Source organism: Astatotilapia calliptera, chromosome 12, assembly GCF_900246225.1.
Source record: "Astatotilapia calliptera chromosome 12, fAstCal1.2, whole genome shotgun sequence".
Taxonomy (NCBI): Eukaryota; Metazoa; Chordata; class Actinopteri; order Cichliformes; family Cichlidae; genus Astatotilapia; species Astatotilapia calliptera.
In genome coordinates this window covers 24077075-24092869 of record NC_039313.1, presented here as the reverse complement: position 1 = coordinate 24092869, position 15795 = coordinate 24077075, and the positions used below count along the sequence as shown (strand labels likewise).

The 15795-nt window shown below is 39.9% G+C and overlaps 1 protein-coding gene across 5 annotated transcripts in view; it reads left to right on the top strand.

Moving 5' to 3' along the window:
• Window positions 1-15795, top strand: part of hectd4 (HECT domain E3 ubiquitin protein ligase 4) — a 39102-nt gene that overhangs the window by 1768 nt on the left and 21539 nt on the right. For 2 of the 5 annotated variants that reach the window (XM_026186486.1, XM_026186491.1), the window contains exons 2-33: window positions 1988-2541; window positions 4624-4713; window positions 4800-4927; window positions 5619-5727; window positions 6821-6959; window positions 7185-7355; window positions 7455-7653; window positions 7745-7906; window positions 8283-8396; window positions 8486-8626; window positions 8710-8945; window positions 9040-9182; window positions 9303-9373; window positions 9470-9575; window positions 9664-9784; window positions 9893-10021; window positions 10371-10495; window positions 10864-11017; window positions 11116-11219; window positions 11363-11561; window positions 11689-11808; window positions 11894-11998; window positions 12105-12268; window positions 12421-12666; window positions 12900-13092; window positions 13485-13589; window positions 13738-13826; window positions 13904-14076; window positions 14782-14917; window positions 15010-15154; window positions 15270-15436; window positions 15618-15764. In XM_026186486.1, coding sequence (XP_026042271.1) covers window positions 1988-2541; window positions 4624-4713; window positions 4800-4927; window positions 5619-5727; window positions 6821-6959; window positions 7185-7355; window positions 7455-7653; window positions 7745-7906; window positions 8283-8396; window positions 8486-8626; window positions 8710-8945; window positions 9040-9182; window positions 9303-9373; window positions 9470-9575; window positions 9664-9784; window positions 9893-10021; window positions 10371-10495; window positions 10864-11017; window positions 11116-11219; window positions 11363-11561; window positions 11689-11808; window positions 11894-11998; window positions 12105-12268; window positions 12421-12666; window positions 12900-13092; window positions 13485-13589; window positions 13738-13826; window positions 13904-14076; window positions 14782-14917; window positions 15010-15154; window positions 15270-15436; window positions 15618-15764 — 4985 coding nt within the window. The remainder of the gene's footprint in view (window positions 1-1987; window positions 2542-4623; window positions 4714-4799; window positions 4928-5618; window positions 5728-6820; window positions 6960-7184; window positions 7356-7454; window positions 7654-7744; window positions 7907-8282; window positions 8397-8485; window positions 8627-8709; window positions 8946-9039; window positions 9183-9302; window positions 9374-9469; window positions 9576-9663; window positions 9785-9892; window positions 10022-10370; window positions 10496-10863; window positions 11018-11115; window positions 11220-11362; window positions 11562-11688; window positions 11809-11893; window positions 11999-12104; window positions 12269-12420; window positions 12667-12899; window positions 13093-13484; window positions 13590-13737; window positions 13827-13903; window positions 14077-14781; window positions 14918-15009; window positions 15155-15269; window positions 15437-15617; window positions 15765-15795) is intronic. The other 3 variants (XM_026186489.1, XM_026186487.1, XM_026186488.1) reach the window with 3 other exon arrangements.

Genomic DNA, 15795 nt, shown 5'->3' with positions numbered 1-15795 from the left:
GCTTTCACTTACAGATGCTTTAAAGCATATTTCTGTGTTACACCTTAATGCAGCTGTTTTTCTTAGCTTTATAGTGTACATATTTATTATTGCAATCTGCACTATTCTTACAAAATATCAGTTTTACATCTATCTATCTATCTATCTATCTATCTATCTATCTATCTATCTATCTATCTATCTATCTATCTATCTATCTATCTATCTATAACATTTTAATTAAAATGTATGTTTCCAAATTCCTTGCTTAGATCTTTTGGATCTGAAAAAAAAGATCAATAAACTGAATATTTGTTTATATGATGTTATCTTTACTCTTGTACTAATAGCCACAAAACAGGTTTGTTTTTGTGAATGTTTAATTACAGTCACAATGGGCTAGGCTTATATGAAGAAAGGCCACCAAATCAAACTCATGAATCTGTACATGCAGCTTTTATGTTTTCTGTTAGTTCAAACTATGTCCCAAATAGCTGCATTACCAGTTTATCCTTGATCACCTGGTTTTGGGGTAGGCCTTGGTAGGCACCAAAACTTTTCAAATACAGAATAGTCTCTGCATAGTGGAAGAAGCAGTTTATTAGCACAATTCCACACACCATGTTCTTAACACTAGAGGTGCCTGTGTTAGAAACACAACATTTCCAGAGCCTTTCTTTACTACTGAGTTCTCAGGATTCCAGTTTGGAAAATGTTTGTAAGAGTAGAATGCTTAAACTGAGGACTCGGTAAAGCTTCAAAGCAAAACTTTACTTTACTGTAAAATAACCATTCATAATGACCTACAGCAGGGTTTCTTATGATGGACATTTTATGGTAATAAATTCTTCAACTTCCATATTAATTATGAATTAGCACTGATATTGAAAAAAAGAGTATGGTTACATAATGTATAGCGTGATTCATCCTTAACATAAAATGCTAAAACGTGTGTTTTATCAAGCAAAGCCAAAATAGATGAGCTATGTGTAGTAATGCGAACTTTGTATTTATAGTGGGTAGTCCCACTAAATGGTACTAAAACATAAAATAAGAAGGCATTCTTGCGTCACTGTTAGGCTCTCAGTTTGTTTGTTTATTTATTCTTGGTAACATTCAGATCCTCCACATTTAAGGCATGTGTCCAGTTTTAAGACTGGCTCGGTCATTCAGTGCCGTTATCGTAGGTGTTGTGATGCTGACTATTTTTATCCGCTTGCAGCAGTTTTTGCAGAGCAAGGTGAAGGCCCAGCATCCAGCTATGGGGTGTTACTGTAACATAAGCAGCGTTTCTGAAATTGAATCAATACAAATTGTGCCTGCTAAATGCTATAATGGATTTTTTTTTTCTAGTCCATGATTCATGTGTAATCAATATCTGAAATGCTGCCTAAGTGCACATGAGGCACATTGTTTCACTTGTGATAGGATATGTGCTTTGCTATCTCTGACCATTACTGCGTAGTCCAAAGACTTGGAAAAACAAGAGCTCCTTCTGTGGAAATGATTCGTAGCTAACTAGGGAAATGCTTTATGACCAGATCTTCATAAACCAAATGTATTTCATAAGTCATGTATATACCCCACTTTTGAATGGCGGCGTTTTACATAAGAACAAGATTTTTCGTATTGTTTTTTTTAAAAATTGCCAAATTGAAAAAGATTTTAACATCTTGCTGTTTTTGCAAATAATTCTTAGTTTTTCGCCAGTAAAATTTGGATGTCACTTGTGTGTAACACAGCTGTGTTATTTAAATTTACGTCAGTAAGAATAAAATTCCTCACTGCTCTCCTCTTTTCTTCCATAGTGTCTTTTCTGTATTCTGATTAAAAGTTTCTGCTGATAAGGAAGATTTCATTTGTTTGTAGCCAGCATTGCCAGGAAACAAAAGACTGTCTCCCATCTCTAAATAATACACTGTTTATTGTTTTCTAAAATGGTCAAGAAAAAAGTGAACAGTTTAATACCTGATTTTTTTTCCTCTCTCCCACTACCTTTGCCCTATAGATTCTAACATTTGAGACCAAGAATCCGGTAGAGCTTGCCGAGCGTCTGCGTGCTGTCTGTGGGAATCAGAGCAATGCATATGCTCGTCTGCTGGAGTATCGTCTCAATGCCCTGCGTGGCCTGTGGGGGGCGCAGCGGCAGCTGGCCCTGGAGGAGCAGCAGGAGCGAGAAGGGACTGGAGGGGCTGATGAGGAGACCTTGGCCTTGCTCAAAAGACAAGGTCTGCTCCAGCAACCCGAGCAGGCGCCCTTCACTTCCCGTGTCGGCCTGTTGCTGGTCTTTCCCCTTTTACAGTCCCAAACTCGCAGTGACCCAGCACTCTGCGGTGTCACAGCAGAGGTACTGCTAGCTTGCCTCCGGGACTGCCAGCCGCTGAGCCTTAGCAAAGAGCCCGCTGACTGCCTCAATGGCCTGGAGGGACTGCTATGCTCCTGGCTAGAAGATGGTGCCCAGGAGTCAGGCCCAGTGCATGGACACACTCAGCCGCAGATCCTACAAACGCACAGACAGAGGGAAAACGCTGCTGCTGCACTCGTGGCACTTGCCTGTGCCAGGTGAGACCATCCGTTCCTCCTTGCTGTTCTACCTGCATCCTTCTTAGGATCATTCTGTTTTTGTCTTGTCTTGTCATTTACCATTTGTCTTGTAGACAGTGTGCTGTACTAATGGTATTCACTGAATGATTACATACAAGATCTCATTGAAGTGCAAAACCTGTGAAAATAAGCTATCAAGAAAAAACAATACTCTTCTTAAGTGGCAATTTTTGTTATCAGGCAATAACATTAAATTATTAACTTTTTTTCTTAAGAACCACACAACGCACTGTGGTAATCTTGCTTTGATATTTGTAATGTAAGATAAAGAAGTAGTTGAGATTTTGGTATGATTTTAAGCTTATGGATATGAACAGACTTTTTGGCTCCATGAACTTGTAGTCAGAACTACACTCTGTTGAAGTAAGATAGTAGTGCTGTTGGAAAACAATACTTCTTTTTTTCTTCTTAGTTTCAGTCATTGTTATTAACTTCATTAGGCAGCACAGGGGGGCCTTGTGTGTAGGAGATAATTCGTGGCAGCTGCTTTCTAAATACTGATGTTTGGTTTAGATGAGGGCTCTGCCTGAGAATAGCATGCAGAAAGCAGGACAGGGCGATTGACTTTAAATTTACCAGGTTTTTACCTGCACTATTTTCACATATGTCCACATCGGTTTCAGTAAACTTCACACAGAGTTTGTACAAGGGAGATAAAATGTAAAAGACATTTAAATGGATAGTTCTACATGTACTCACATCAGGTATTGTCTAGAAACATTCAGGAAAACAGCTTTAATGAAGCTGTTTTGCTCTTCATTGTGCCTTGTTCATTCTCTAGAACTCTTCGAAAATATATCAAGACTTTACCTTGTTTGGTGTTTTGATTGGATAGTGGGGAGCTCTGTCTTACATTCTGGTTCATAATCTCCCACAGGTGTTCATTTGATTTGAGATCTGGTGAAACTTCTGACTCATATAAGTTACATACTTTCATTCAGTGTTCCTTTGTACCCTATTGATGTGGAGGCATTGTTATCCTAGAAAAGACTGCTCACCTCAACACACATAAACACAGAAATATTATATTATAGGCTAAATGTGATAACTCAGAGTACCTTTATTATGATTTAAAGTGACCTTTTCCTTTCAGGGGACAGGTGGACCCAAACAATGCTTGTAAATTGCGCCGTTACCCTTACCCTTTCAACTTGTCAGACATATTCATGTATTCTTGCGTGCAAAGAACAGAAGCAAGCACACAAAAATATATCTGAAGAAGCTAATCTTTAATCTGGTTTGTTTGTTTTTTAGTTTTTCTGCACAGATGAGCAGAATATCCTTGTTTGTTTAGTTTTTGTATTTGTGCCTGAGCTCAAGCTTCTGTTGGTGACAGCTGATCTTGACTTGTCAAAACCAGAACTCTCCACTCTTTGTTCACCTTCTGTTGAGGCAGAGAGCTCTTTGTTGTGGGGAACTATCTAGCCCTGATGCTTTTTCACCCAGCAGTGGAAGCTAATTAAAGGGCTATCAGCTTTAACCACCCTCTCTCCCCCCCTCCACCTCATCTGGAGTTGGTTAGTAAATTCTCTGTATAGGAGGGCTATGTAAGCAAATGGACTGCACAGGACGTTGATATCAGCTGTTTAGATGTTTACATAGTATGGCATTGCGGGGTTCACTTTCATGAGGCTTGCATTGATGGTGTCTCTCGGTCTTAGTTGTTGATTTTAATACTCCCAGTAGCACTATTAAATGTTATTATAAACATACGAGTGATAATTTCATAGCTTAACCCTTTCTCTGGTACAAGCATTGGGTTTTAGTTGATTTCGTAGACTGTTTTTAGAATTAAAATACACATGGTCATGAACGTGGTCCATAAGTTAATTAATTCTTGACTGAGTAAAATCTGTAAAAGTTAAGAAGATTGCTCAATGTGGCATAATCTCTTTTAAATTTTTTAAATTTACATCAGATCCTGCCCATAATTCATGCCAAGTTATTATTCCTCTTGCGGCTCCAGGAAAGATTAACAATGAGTTTTCACTTGTGTTTCACGTTGAGCTCTCTTGAATAATCTGCCAAACTCATTTCTAGGGGATCCCTGAAGACCTTCATCCACACAGTTCACCTGCTGCAGAAACAAACTGATCTGGGCCACCTCCCTGTGTCAGACGTACTGTACAGGTGAGGGAAACTGTTTTGATTTAACTGAAAGACAATGCCTAATAACTTCCCCAACATGTAACTACATTATATTTCTCCTGTTCAAGACTTTTGCTCCTGGAAGGAGGCCCGGGGTCTCCATCCTGCCTCTTGGGGGGAAAACACTGTGTTTCCTGGGGTTTTGAGGACATGCTGCCCACACCAGATAATTCTGCTGGAGGAGCAGAGAGTAAAGGTAGAAAACAATTTCAGAAAAAGTTTTTGTGATACTTAAAATGAAAAGATATAAATAATATGCAGCCATGGTTGAAAGTTTTTAGTTCTCTGGAATGTAAGTTGTGGAAAAGATGCTCCTTGTCTCACTTGCCATCATAATACTTCCTTCCTGTTTTATTTATTCACTGAACTTGTTTGAAATGCATCTTAAATCCAAGCAATTATCAAGGGTGGAAAGACCATTGTTCCTCTTTGGGTTTCATTCGATGTCACATATAGAGAAAACATTTTGTCTTGAGTTGAAACTAAAGATCTTAAGTGGATAAAAGAGAGGAAGTGGAGTGATGTCTCTCTGTCTCACAGATGACTATCTGACGTGTGATGGAAGCTGAACAGGGCATACTGTACATCTATTTTTATTGAGCCATAAAGTAAATCTGAGCATTTATTTTTCAAGCTAAATGGATCTGTTCATTTTAAGTCTTTTTTTTTAAATTTTTTTTTTTTATCAGATCTCTGAAGACATCACTATTTCTGAATTTGCAAAAGTCTGCAAAACAAAGACTTGGTCCACTTTTTTTGCATCCTAATTCTCTTGCCTGGTTTTGTCCACTCTTTTGTTGATCCCTGCCCCTACAGGTTATTCAGCTGTCTTTGATGTTTCTTTCATTTACCTCCTACTGAATTCCATTGGTGCCTGTGTTTTGCAGATACTGACCTGGGACGCTGTCTAGCCACAGATGGGCTATATCTATATACCACTAACTCCTCTGGGAGAGGACTCAGCAAGCTTGGCTCTGGTTTACATGGGACATTGAGGTAATGTGACACTACCTCTAGCCTCCATTCCTCTCTCTTCAGCATTCAGAGAACAGAGGGAAGAAAGAATGAAGCAAAAAAAAAAAATCACAAAAAATACTTGTGCACTGAAAGGCATTATTTCCTAGACATTTAAAAAACATTTCCTATTGTATATAGTTATATTCTCTCATGTTACTGATTTATTTGGTTTATTGAATTTAATGATATTGTAACGAATTGCATACTTTGCTGAAAACTAGATCCTCAAATAATGTTTTTTAGAGCTGATTGAGCCCAGAATTTGTCCAGAGACATTATGAGGGTATACATGCATTATTGGTCAGCCAGCTTCTGAAGGGCAAAGCACACTGTGACCTTACAAAACAGATATTTGGATTTCAACTGCAACGTAAATGGTTGTAATTCTAGCTATTGTTTGCAAAGCAGCTTGTATGAAAGAAGTAGCACGCATCAGGCCAGGGTATTGCTAACTGCATGCTTTAAGTATCTTTGGGGGTTTTTGTTATTTGTTTTTGGGGGTTTTTTAATCGGTCTCAGAAATATTACCTTAAAAAGCTAAAATTCCCATTTGAGAATTTGATTTAAATTAGAGTTAAAGACAGATGCTTTGAGTGCCGCCTTGCAAAAAGAGACAGAGTTGCAGTAAGCTGCTTGTGTCCTGATGGGAATTTGTACTGACGCTGATCAACCCATGCTGCTCGTCTCACATTTTCTCTTCTTACTGTGGCTATTCACAGCAACACTCAGTATGACAAGTAGCTTCCCAACAGTTAGACAATATGCTGTCAATAACTTGTCAAAGTCTACTCTCATTAAGGTCAACAAAGCAAAGTGACTGCGTAAAAAGAAGGAAGGCACACTGTCAGTTTTTATACGATCAACACATACCGTACATTTCTGGATTCTTATTGATTGTAAGGTTTGATTTAATTTGTGGTAGCTACAGGATTTGACCAAAAACTCACAGTTGAGTGACAAATTAAACAATAAACCAACAAAATGTTTTAGTGAGCTGCCTGAGCATCTTTAGTATGACTTGGAATAAACTCCAAATGCAGACCAAAGGAATCAGTGCTATGTGTTTGTATAGGGGATTTGTGTATTGTCGAAATGAAGAGTTGGAGCCCGGCTGGGTGGTGTTCAGCAGCGGCCGCCTCCTCCACCGTCCCTCATCCTTTGATGCCAAGCCACATCAGCTGTGCCAGGTCATTGATCCATTCACCCTCCAGGTACTGTCTACTTTCATTACTCTATTTTAAGATGTATGTGGACTTATTCTGTAAATTCTGTAGATGGGATGTATAATCTCAACAGATCATGAAGTTCTTAGTGGGAGAATGTTTTTCTTTATTCATCGCAGGTACAAAGGACACAGAGGGGTACTGTTTAATTTGGTATCTCAAAATTCAAGTATAACTAATACCTAAGGCTAATTTTCACTCTTTTCTCTTCAGGTGTGCCAGATTGTGCCCATGCCAGCCCATCACTTCCCCGTGGGCAGCAGCATGACCACACTGCACCTCTGCTCAGACGGAACCTATCTGTACTGGGTGTGGTCCCCAGCCAGCCTCAATGAGAAAACACAGAAAGGCCACTCTGTCTTCATGGATGTCTTTCACTTGTCGGTGAGTATCTCGTGCCCTGCAATATAGTCTCAGCAGTATTTATTTTGTCTGTGTCTTCATTAAATCTTTGATGTCTTCTCTCTCCTATACATGGTGCAGACACAGACAGGGTTGTGTGTTGCAGACATCTTGCAGGAGAGGGTTATCCTTACTCGCAAAGAAGGCGAGTCCTCCAAGTGCTTGAATGAACTTCTCTTAAGTCGAATGTCACGCTTCCGGGCCTCCCATTCTGCCACATTGGCTGCTCTCACAGGCTCTGCAATCACCAACACTGTCAAAGAGGAGCAGTCTGGTAATGGTAGAGAAACTATAAATATCCAAAGTTCATACATGCTGTGATTCATTTGGATGATGTGGTTTTTAAAATATTTTGTTGAATCCTTTTGTAGCGGTCAATACTAGCTGTGGACTCCCTCTAAAGACTCTGAGAAGGACCCCGATGTATGTTTGTGGCACCTATCTGGTAATGCTGGTTTCACCTCCTGGTGTATCTGGGAGCTCTGCCACACGCTCCTTGTTTGGAGGTACCAGCAGCCTCTCCTCACTTAAAAGTAAGCGCATGCAAACACATGCACAGGCTCACTGCTAAATCCTGATTATGTTGAGTTTTTTGTCACTTGTTTTTTGGTTACTTTTTATTTATTTTATTTTTAATTTTAGAAAGTCTGACACTAAGCTTACTAGCTGCCTGTAGATATTCTGTATAAATCTGATTAAATCTGATGTTCCAAATAAGTATTAAGCATCATTTATGACAGTGGCTAATTGCTGGTGAATACACAGCATTTAAAATAGTAACATCTTGATGGGTTAATGAGTTAATGTTAATGGTTAATGAGAATTTTGGGAATGCCCCACCCCCCACTGCTTTGTATCATAATTTAAGTCATGAGTTTATTAACTATTGCTCTTATGTTTTTCGTTCAGTTTTGGCCTCCAGTCTGGTCTTTAACCTGGCTGATGGTCAGTTCAGCAGTCGCGCAGACCTCATTGATGCTCCTGGCAGTTCTTTAGGCAGGGGAGCCCAGGTGGCAGGGCTAGGTGAGCTGAAAACTTGTCACATTTTACTTCTACTTACGTGCGGCAAATATTCACGCACTACATAACTTTTACTTCTGCATTCTTTGAAGGAGCGTGTTATGATGCACTGAACAACTTGATCTGGACCTGCTCCAGTGATTACATAGATCAGTGGTGCAACCCCGGGAACCAAGCCTTTCATCATGTGTGCCATAGACTCGGTGTCAGCCACGTCATCAAAGAACCCAAAGGTAGGTGATGTAAACAACAAGTGGCTTGTTTTATAAGATTAAATCATAAAAGTGACAGATCTGCATAATTTGTCCTTTAACAGAGGAGACTGTGGCCACTGGCGAGGTGATCAACCAGCTGCTTCATCATGTAGGTGCTATGTGTATCCACCAGCTCAACTTGCTGGCAGCCAGCAGCAACAGTTTGCCCTTGGGGGCCTTACTGGGAAAACAACACCCCATTGAGGCCCGTCACTTCAGCAGCATCTGTGACATTATGGAAAAGGCCATGGTCAATGGTGACACCTGCATCATCCACTGTATCTTAGTTGTGTTTCAGGTGATTTTTGGGTGCAGCTGAATTTTGCCAAAAAAACCTTTAGCATTTTCTGTGGGATTCTAACATTGTTGTGTATCTTTTCTACCATTTACAGGTAGTGTTTAGGTTTTTCAATCCTCAGTCAGAGCAGAATAGGGAGAGTGTGCGCCGTGCAGGACTCCTACTGTGGCAGCTGCTCATGGCTCCAGTGGACCAGATAGGAGCAGAAATTCAGAGAGAAGTCTGCTTGGCTATTAGGTAAGTTACAATTACTCAAAGACAGAAGTAATGGTTGGATTTGTGATCATGATTTCATTTTAATGAACCTTTTATTTTTTATTTTTTTTATTTTATTTTTTTTTTACCTCTTCTCTGTAGCTCAGGCCTCAATATTTTGTATCAGGGGGAGGCTGAACTCAACAAACTACTGAAACTGGTTCTAACCGAAGGTGATTGGCAGCTCAGGCTTTAATTTAAGTGACACCTCCTGTATTTTATTCTCATTATTTCTCACATGGTGTATGTTTTTTACCTTTAATATTCAGGTGAAAGAAACAGTGGATTGTCTCAACTTCGGGATGTCATCCTTACAAATTTGGCAGAACAGTTGCAGAAGAATAGATTTGGAAGTGAAGAGGATGACCACTACAGGCAAGTGGCAGCCTTGTGGCAACAATACTATCTTTTCTCTTTAGATCTGTGTTTGTTTAAAGTTGTGGAAATCTGTCTTCTTTTACAGATTGAATGATGAGCTGCTGCATTGTATCCTCAAGACTGTAGTCCGAGAATCCTGCCTCCTCATCACCAAATGTCAGACTGTCGCCCGAGATGACTTCCAGAAACTGCTCTCCACTGTGCCAGTATGAATATCAATTCAGCAGCACTTAAATGCTATCAATCCAGACTAAGATCATTATGGCTTGGAAGATTGCATTCATACAATTTAAGATGGTTTCCCTTCTCTCTAGGTGGTCTCACCTAGTCTGCGCTACCTCATGGCTGTTCAGAACCACCTCCTCAGTAATACCATTCTTATCCGTCCGGATGATAGTGATGACAGTGACAATTCCCTACAAGGGGAAACAATGAAGGTACAGGTAAACATCCCCTTTAAATACCCCTACCTTTTTGAAAGTGGAGTCTGTGTGTGTGTCAATGAGAGACCAACACACCAAATGAAGCAATGGCTTTTGAAGTTCTTTAAGGGTAATGCTGAAGAGTTTGTGCGCAGTGCAGTTTTTTGTGATGTCATTTATTATTTGTTGAAAAACGGTGTGTTCATACTCAAGGTTACTGATGACAGCAATGAAACAGAACAATCTAGAGTTTGTTTTTAATCTGTTGGCATGGAGTATGTATTAATAGTTACATATTGAGTGAATGTAATTACTGAAAATCTTGGAAGCAGTGTTACGTAAGTGTGGGCCTACTCTGTGTCATCCTCAGGAGCTGCAAAGCAGCATCCTGTCCTTAGCAACCAAAATCCTGGTGGGATGTGATGAAGTATTGGAAACCCTACAGCAGGTCACCACTGCTCTGATTAACAGCGACATAGCTGACAGAGAAACCAGGTGAACTTTTAAATACGTTTGCTTGATTCCTTTAAAATCTTTTTACCACTTATGTTGGAACATTGCACGAAGACATTTGAAGCCAGTTTGTATCACTGTAAGACCAGAATGTACCTGTCAGAAATTAAACTAGACATGAAATTCGCTTTGTTGGGTCTTGTGTACTATATCACCATGAAAGAAGATTTAACTGAACCTGATTAATGCTGATCTTGTTAAAACAAAATGGAACAGTGAGGGAGGTGGTATTTATTAAAGCAGGTTCTTAGAATCACTGTGCCAGACTTTCCTCTTCTCATCTTGTTTTTTTTTTTCTGCTAACAGCAAAACTAAAATTTTCACTTGTTTTTTATCTTCATTTTGTTAAGGTTGAAAGGCTTGGAACAGATTACCAAGGCCACTATGCTTGGGCACCTGCTGCCGGTGTTGCTCACCTCTCTGATGCACCCAAACCTGCAAACCCTCACCCTCGCTGATGCCCTCATGCCTCAGTTGGTGCAGTTGGTGCTCTATACCAGCCAGGTCAGTTTTGTCAGTCAAGGAGGAGATGGTTCTTGTATATTTCCTTGAGTAGAAAAAGCAGCTGTTATTAAGTTGCTTTTTTCCACTCTGTTTTTCAGACTGCCTTGTTACTAAAGACTCAGTCTCCGCTTTTTACTGAAGAGTCTCTGCCTGCTGGTGGCTCTCTGGGCCAGGGAGCAAAGACATGCACTGCTGATGACAAGTGAGTTTTCTAGATTTCACCATAAGAATTAAGCCAGGGAGTGTTATTCTGCATAATAAATATTTTGAAGAGGTGATTTTCTTCATGGCACCGGCTGTGTCTTAAGCTCAAATTTTAAAATGACTAACTTATTTGTATCATAGAATTCTTGATGAACGTGAAGAGCCTGGCTTCCTGACAGGACTGAAGATCCCTGCTCCATGGGCTGCTGGGAAAACAGTAGAGACTGTGCATCCTGTAAGGGACAATTACAAATTCAAGGAGACCGTACACATCCCAGGAGCCCGGTGCCTGTACCTTCGCTTTGATTCTCGCTGCTCATCACAGTATGATTATGACAAGGTAATGACTCTTCCTGTGTACGAGCTGGAGACACAATCATACTTCACCTTTAGACATCTTTTTGTTCAGTTTCTGAAGAATGGTATTGTGGATTTTTTTTAAACAAATACATTCTCTATTATTATAGTTGGTTATCTATGCCGGTCCCAACACCAATAGTCGTAAAGTAGCAGAGTATGGAGGAAACACTCTGGGTTATGGCAGTCGCAGTGTCCTGGGAACAGGATGGCCCAAAGACCTTGTGAAGGTAATAAAAGCAAGTATGAATTATTCATTGATAGATGTTCATAGATAGTTTGAAGAGCTACATTTTGCTCTGTGTTCTGCTTTAGGTTGAAGGAGACACAGTGACATTTTCTTTTGAGATGAGAAGTGGACGTGAACATAATACCCCTGATAAAGCCATGTGGGGGTTCTCCTGCACTGTCAGAGCTCAGGTAACAATTCAAATGTCGTCAACATCTCTCTCTATATAATTTATTTATTTATTTTTACTTTTTGAAGTAGTCTGAAGATCCTGTATATCTTTTTTTGTTTTTACAGGAGTCATCAGAAGATGTCTCTGGAGGTCTCCCCTTTCTGGCAGACCTTGCGCTGGGGCTGTCAGTGCTGGCCTGCTCAATGCTCCGCATTCTGTATAATGGGCCAGAGGTGACAAAAGAGGAGGAGGCCTGCCATGATTTGCTCTGCTCAAAGCTGCTGCAAAGGTAACGGAGCTAAAATAAAATGTGTCCCATTAATAGTAACTAAATGTGATGTCCTACATGTAAGGATTACTACATATTCTTCTTCGGTATCTAGTTGAGTCAAAGCTGAGCTGCTAGCAGCCTAAAATGAGTAAAAAGAAATTTCCCTCTAGGTGTCAGTGGCAGGTGGAAGCAAATGGTGCCATCTCTCCAGCCCTCACGCCCAGTCCTTCACCTCTGCCACTCACTATTGAGGAGGATCGGGAGTTCACTTACCCAGCTGACGTGCTCATCCCACCTCCAGGCCTTATGCCAGGGACCTACTTTGACTTGCCCCGAATTCGCCTTCCTCCGGGCATCATGTCTAGGCTTCGAGAAGTGTCCGGAAGGGCTCGACCACAATTCCGCCCAAGCATAAAGTAAGAAATTAATTCTTTCAGTCTTGACAGAGTATGGCATCTATATACTGTACATGGATTTGTCACTCTCCCTAAATGGTTGAGACAAACACCCTACTAATTTAGGGCTTCTGGTTTTTATATATTCTGAAGGAAAGTCAAGAGTCACAACAGAGTTGATATTAATATCAAGGTTTTTGTTCATGTTAATTCACTTCACAATAATTTTTAGCTTGTTCTTTGTTTTTTGTAAGGGAGGTGATAAGACCAGATGTTATGGAAGAGGTAATAGTATCTTGCGTGATCAAACATTTGAGCCTGGTGGATGCGCTTCAGTCACTCGTCAACTACCAATACCGCGAGGATCACACAGAGGAATATGACCTGCTCTGTAAGATCATGGCTGAGACCTTTAAGAAGATTAATGCTATGGAGCGGCAGCTGCAGGTAAGTTTATGCTGACCATCAAGGTTTTTTGAAAACAGTATTTTATCGATTAATTATGCTTGCAACAAGTGAAAGATATTGTTGTATTTTCAGTTTTTGTTCATGCTATTAAATAAGAGGTTAAGATTAGAATTCTTTATTTGAGCAGTTTAATTTATTGGGTTAATTTATTAAGCCAATTTTCCTCGGGATGAATAAAGTATTATCAATCAGTCAATCAATCAATCAATCAATCAATCAATTGTTTAAGTTCAAATAAAGTTAATGTTAAAGAGTACCTACAAAAAAGAAATAAGAATATCTAATCTTTCTAAAAAGAAAGAGACAGACCTTAAGACAAAAAAGAGTGGAAGACTAATACTGTGTCTAATCATTTCCTGTGTTGCTTTCAGAGTGTAGCAGAATTGGAACAGAAATGGCAGAATGAGGTAGAGGAGGCCCAACAAGGAAAACTGGAGAACAACACGCCATTTTTTCACGACTACCACTTCTTTGAGGTAGACTGCCACAGATACACTAATTTCTGTAATCAACCAATGATAAGATCTCAGTTATTTAAGTCTGTTCTTTTTGTGTCTTTTTGGTTTTATGTCTCTCGTTTTTTTTTGTTTTTGTTTTTGTTTTTTTGTTTTTTAACATCACCAGAACAAAATGAAGGAATTGGAATTACTCTGCTCACTGAAGGAGGTCCCACTTGATTTTAGTGATTTGGAAAATGTTGTCCTTGCTTTGAGGCAAGTATTAATTATGTAGCTCATTTACACTTTTACAGGTCAGTTCGTTTTCTAACAGTATTTATTTGCAATAACAGGGAGAAGTTCTTTCAGGAGGTGAACAGTAAACACATCAGAAGTAGCAGCCCTCTTGCTAAAACTAAAACTCTGGTGAAAAGTCTAATGAACCGCACTGAGCTACTGCTCCATGTCACCATCGCTCCACATTGCAGAAGTCTAACCAGCACACCTGCTGGCACACCAGGCCCAGGTAAATGCGTATCTGTTTGTCTGCCATCTTTTGTTACAGGTGTTGTTTCCAAGTGATGCTTTGCTGGTTAGCAGGACTGAAATTAAAGATTTCTTTCTTTGAACTTGTGGTTTTCAAATTTTTGTTGTGCCCAAGGCACATCAACGAGAGTATAACTTTTGATTATACTGTCAGACAAAGACACGTTCAGGCTATTTGAGTCAAGCATCTTATCAGATTTTATTTTTTTTTTGCATGAGTGTTGACTGCACTAGCATATGCCTTACATGTATTACCTTTTCAAAGCTTTTCATACAATCTAACCAACTGTCTTGCTGCCGCTGGTTCATACCCAGTGTGTGATGGCTTTTTATTATCCTTTGAAAACAAGTACATTCAAAGTACTGCACCTGAAATTTAATAAGTCACCCAGAAGTGTTTGTGAAGTATAATGCAGTAATAACATATGGTTATGCAACTCACTGACCACTATTTGGAAACCACGGCTTTAAATAGATGTTTTAGACCTGTGATTAAAATCATCTACGCTCCTGAAATATTAAGATTTAAGCATATGGCTACTGTTATGTAACTCAGACTTGGGATGTTTCTCCATTGGAGAAAAAAAAAGCAAAGTTTTTATAGGTATCTGTGTTTCTGTGTAATTAGATGTCAGTAACTGTTAAAGTTTGATTTTCACCCAGTTCTTCTTCTGTTTTTTCTCAGCCTCTCAGTCTGTGTCTGATGCCAAGACGGTGATCCCCATGGTGAAGCAGCCAGTCTTCTTGCGTAGCATGTCTGCACCTTCTGACTTGGAGATGATTGCTAACCAAGACTTGGAGTTTACACATGCGCCACAAAGGTATTCTTCTGTCTGTATTAGATAAAAGGAATGCAAGTAACTTCTAGGAATAAAGAGTGTTTGACTGTATTTGCAAACCTTTTTATCTTCAGAAGGCGACACCACCCTACTAGTCATCGCAGCAGCTCATTTACCCTGCTGCAGTCTTTGGCCATAGAGGACAGCCGAGACAAGCCAACATACAGTGTGCTGCTGGGACAACTCTTTGCCTTTATTGGAACTACACCTGATCAGGCTGTAGGTTTTTCACTCTTGCCAGTGCTTTAAATTTATTGTTTGGCATAGATGCATTCAAATAAATGGATGGAATTCTGATTTGCATTAAGGTAATTTGTAGCTCTTTTGTCTGTAGGTCTCAAGCAGTAGTTTCCTGTCTGCTGCGCAGACACGTTGGCGGCGAGGCAGCACACGAAAGCAGGCGCTTGTTCATATGAGGGAGTTGCTCACTGCTGCTGTTAGAGTTGGTGGAGTCACCCACCTAGTAGGACCTGTCACTATGGTACTGCAAGGTGGACCAAGGTAAGACTAGAGGAGGAACAGCAAATGTAAATTTGAGTGTACTCTGATTATGCACACTGATGAAATATAAGAATATATATATTCTTGTAGTTATGATTTTGAGCTGTCAGGTTAAACTATAAACAAACATTTGGAATTGTGTTTTTTTTTTTTACTTTTTGTTTGTGTGCCATCTGTGCAGGATTGAGGAGCTGACCTGTGGGGGAATGGTAGAGCAGGTGCAGGAGGCCTTTGGGGAGACCATGACGTCTGTAGTGTCACTATGTGCACGCTACCCAATTGCTTGTGCCAACAGTATTGGCTTACTTTGCACAATCCCTTACACCAGGCAAGCAAACCTATTTTAACTTATCTCGTTT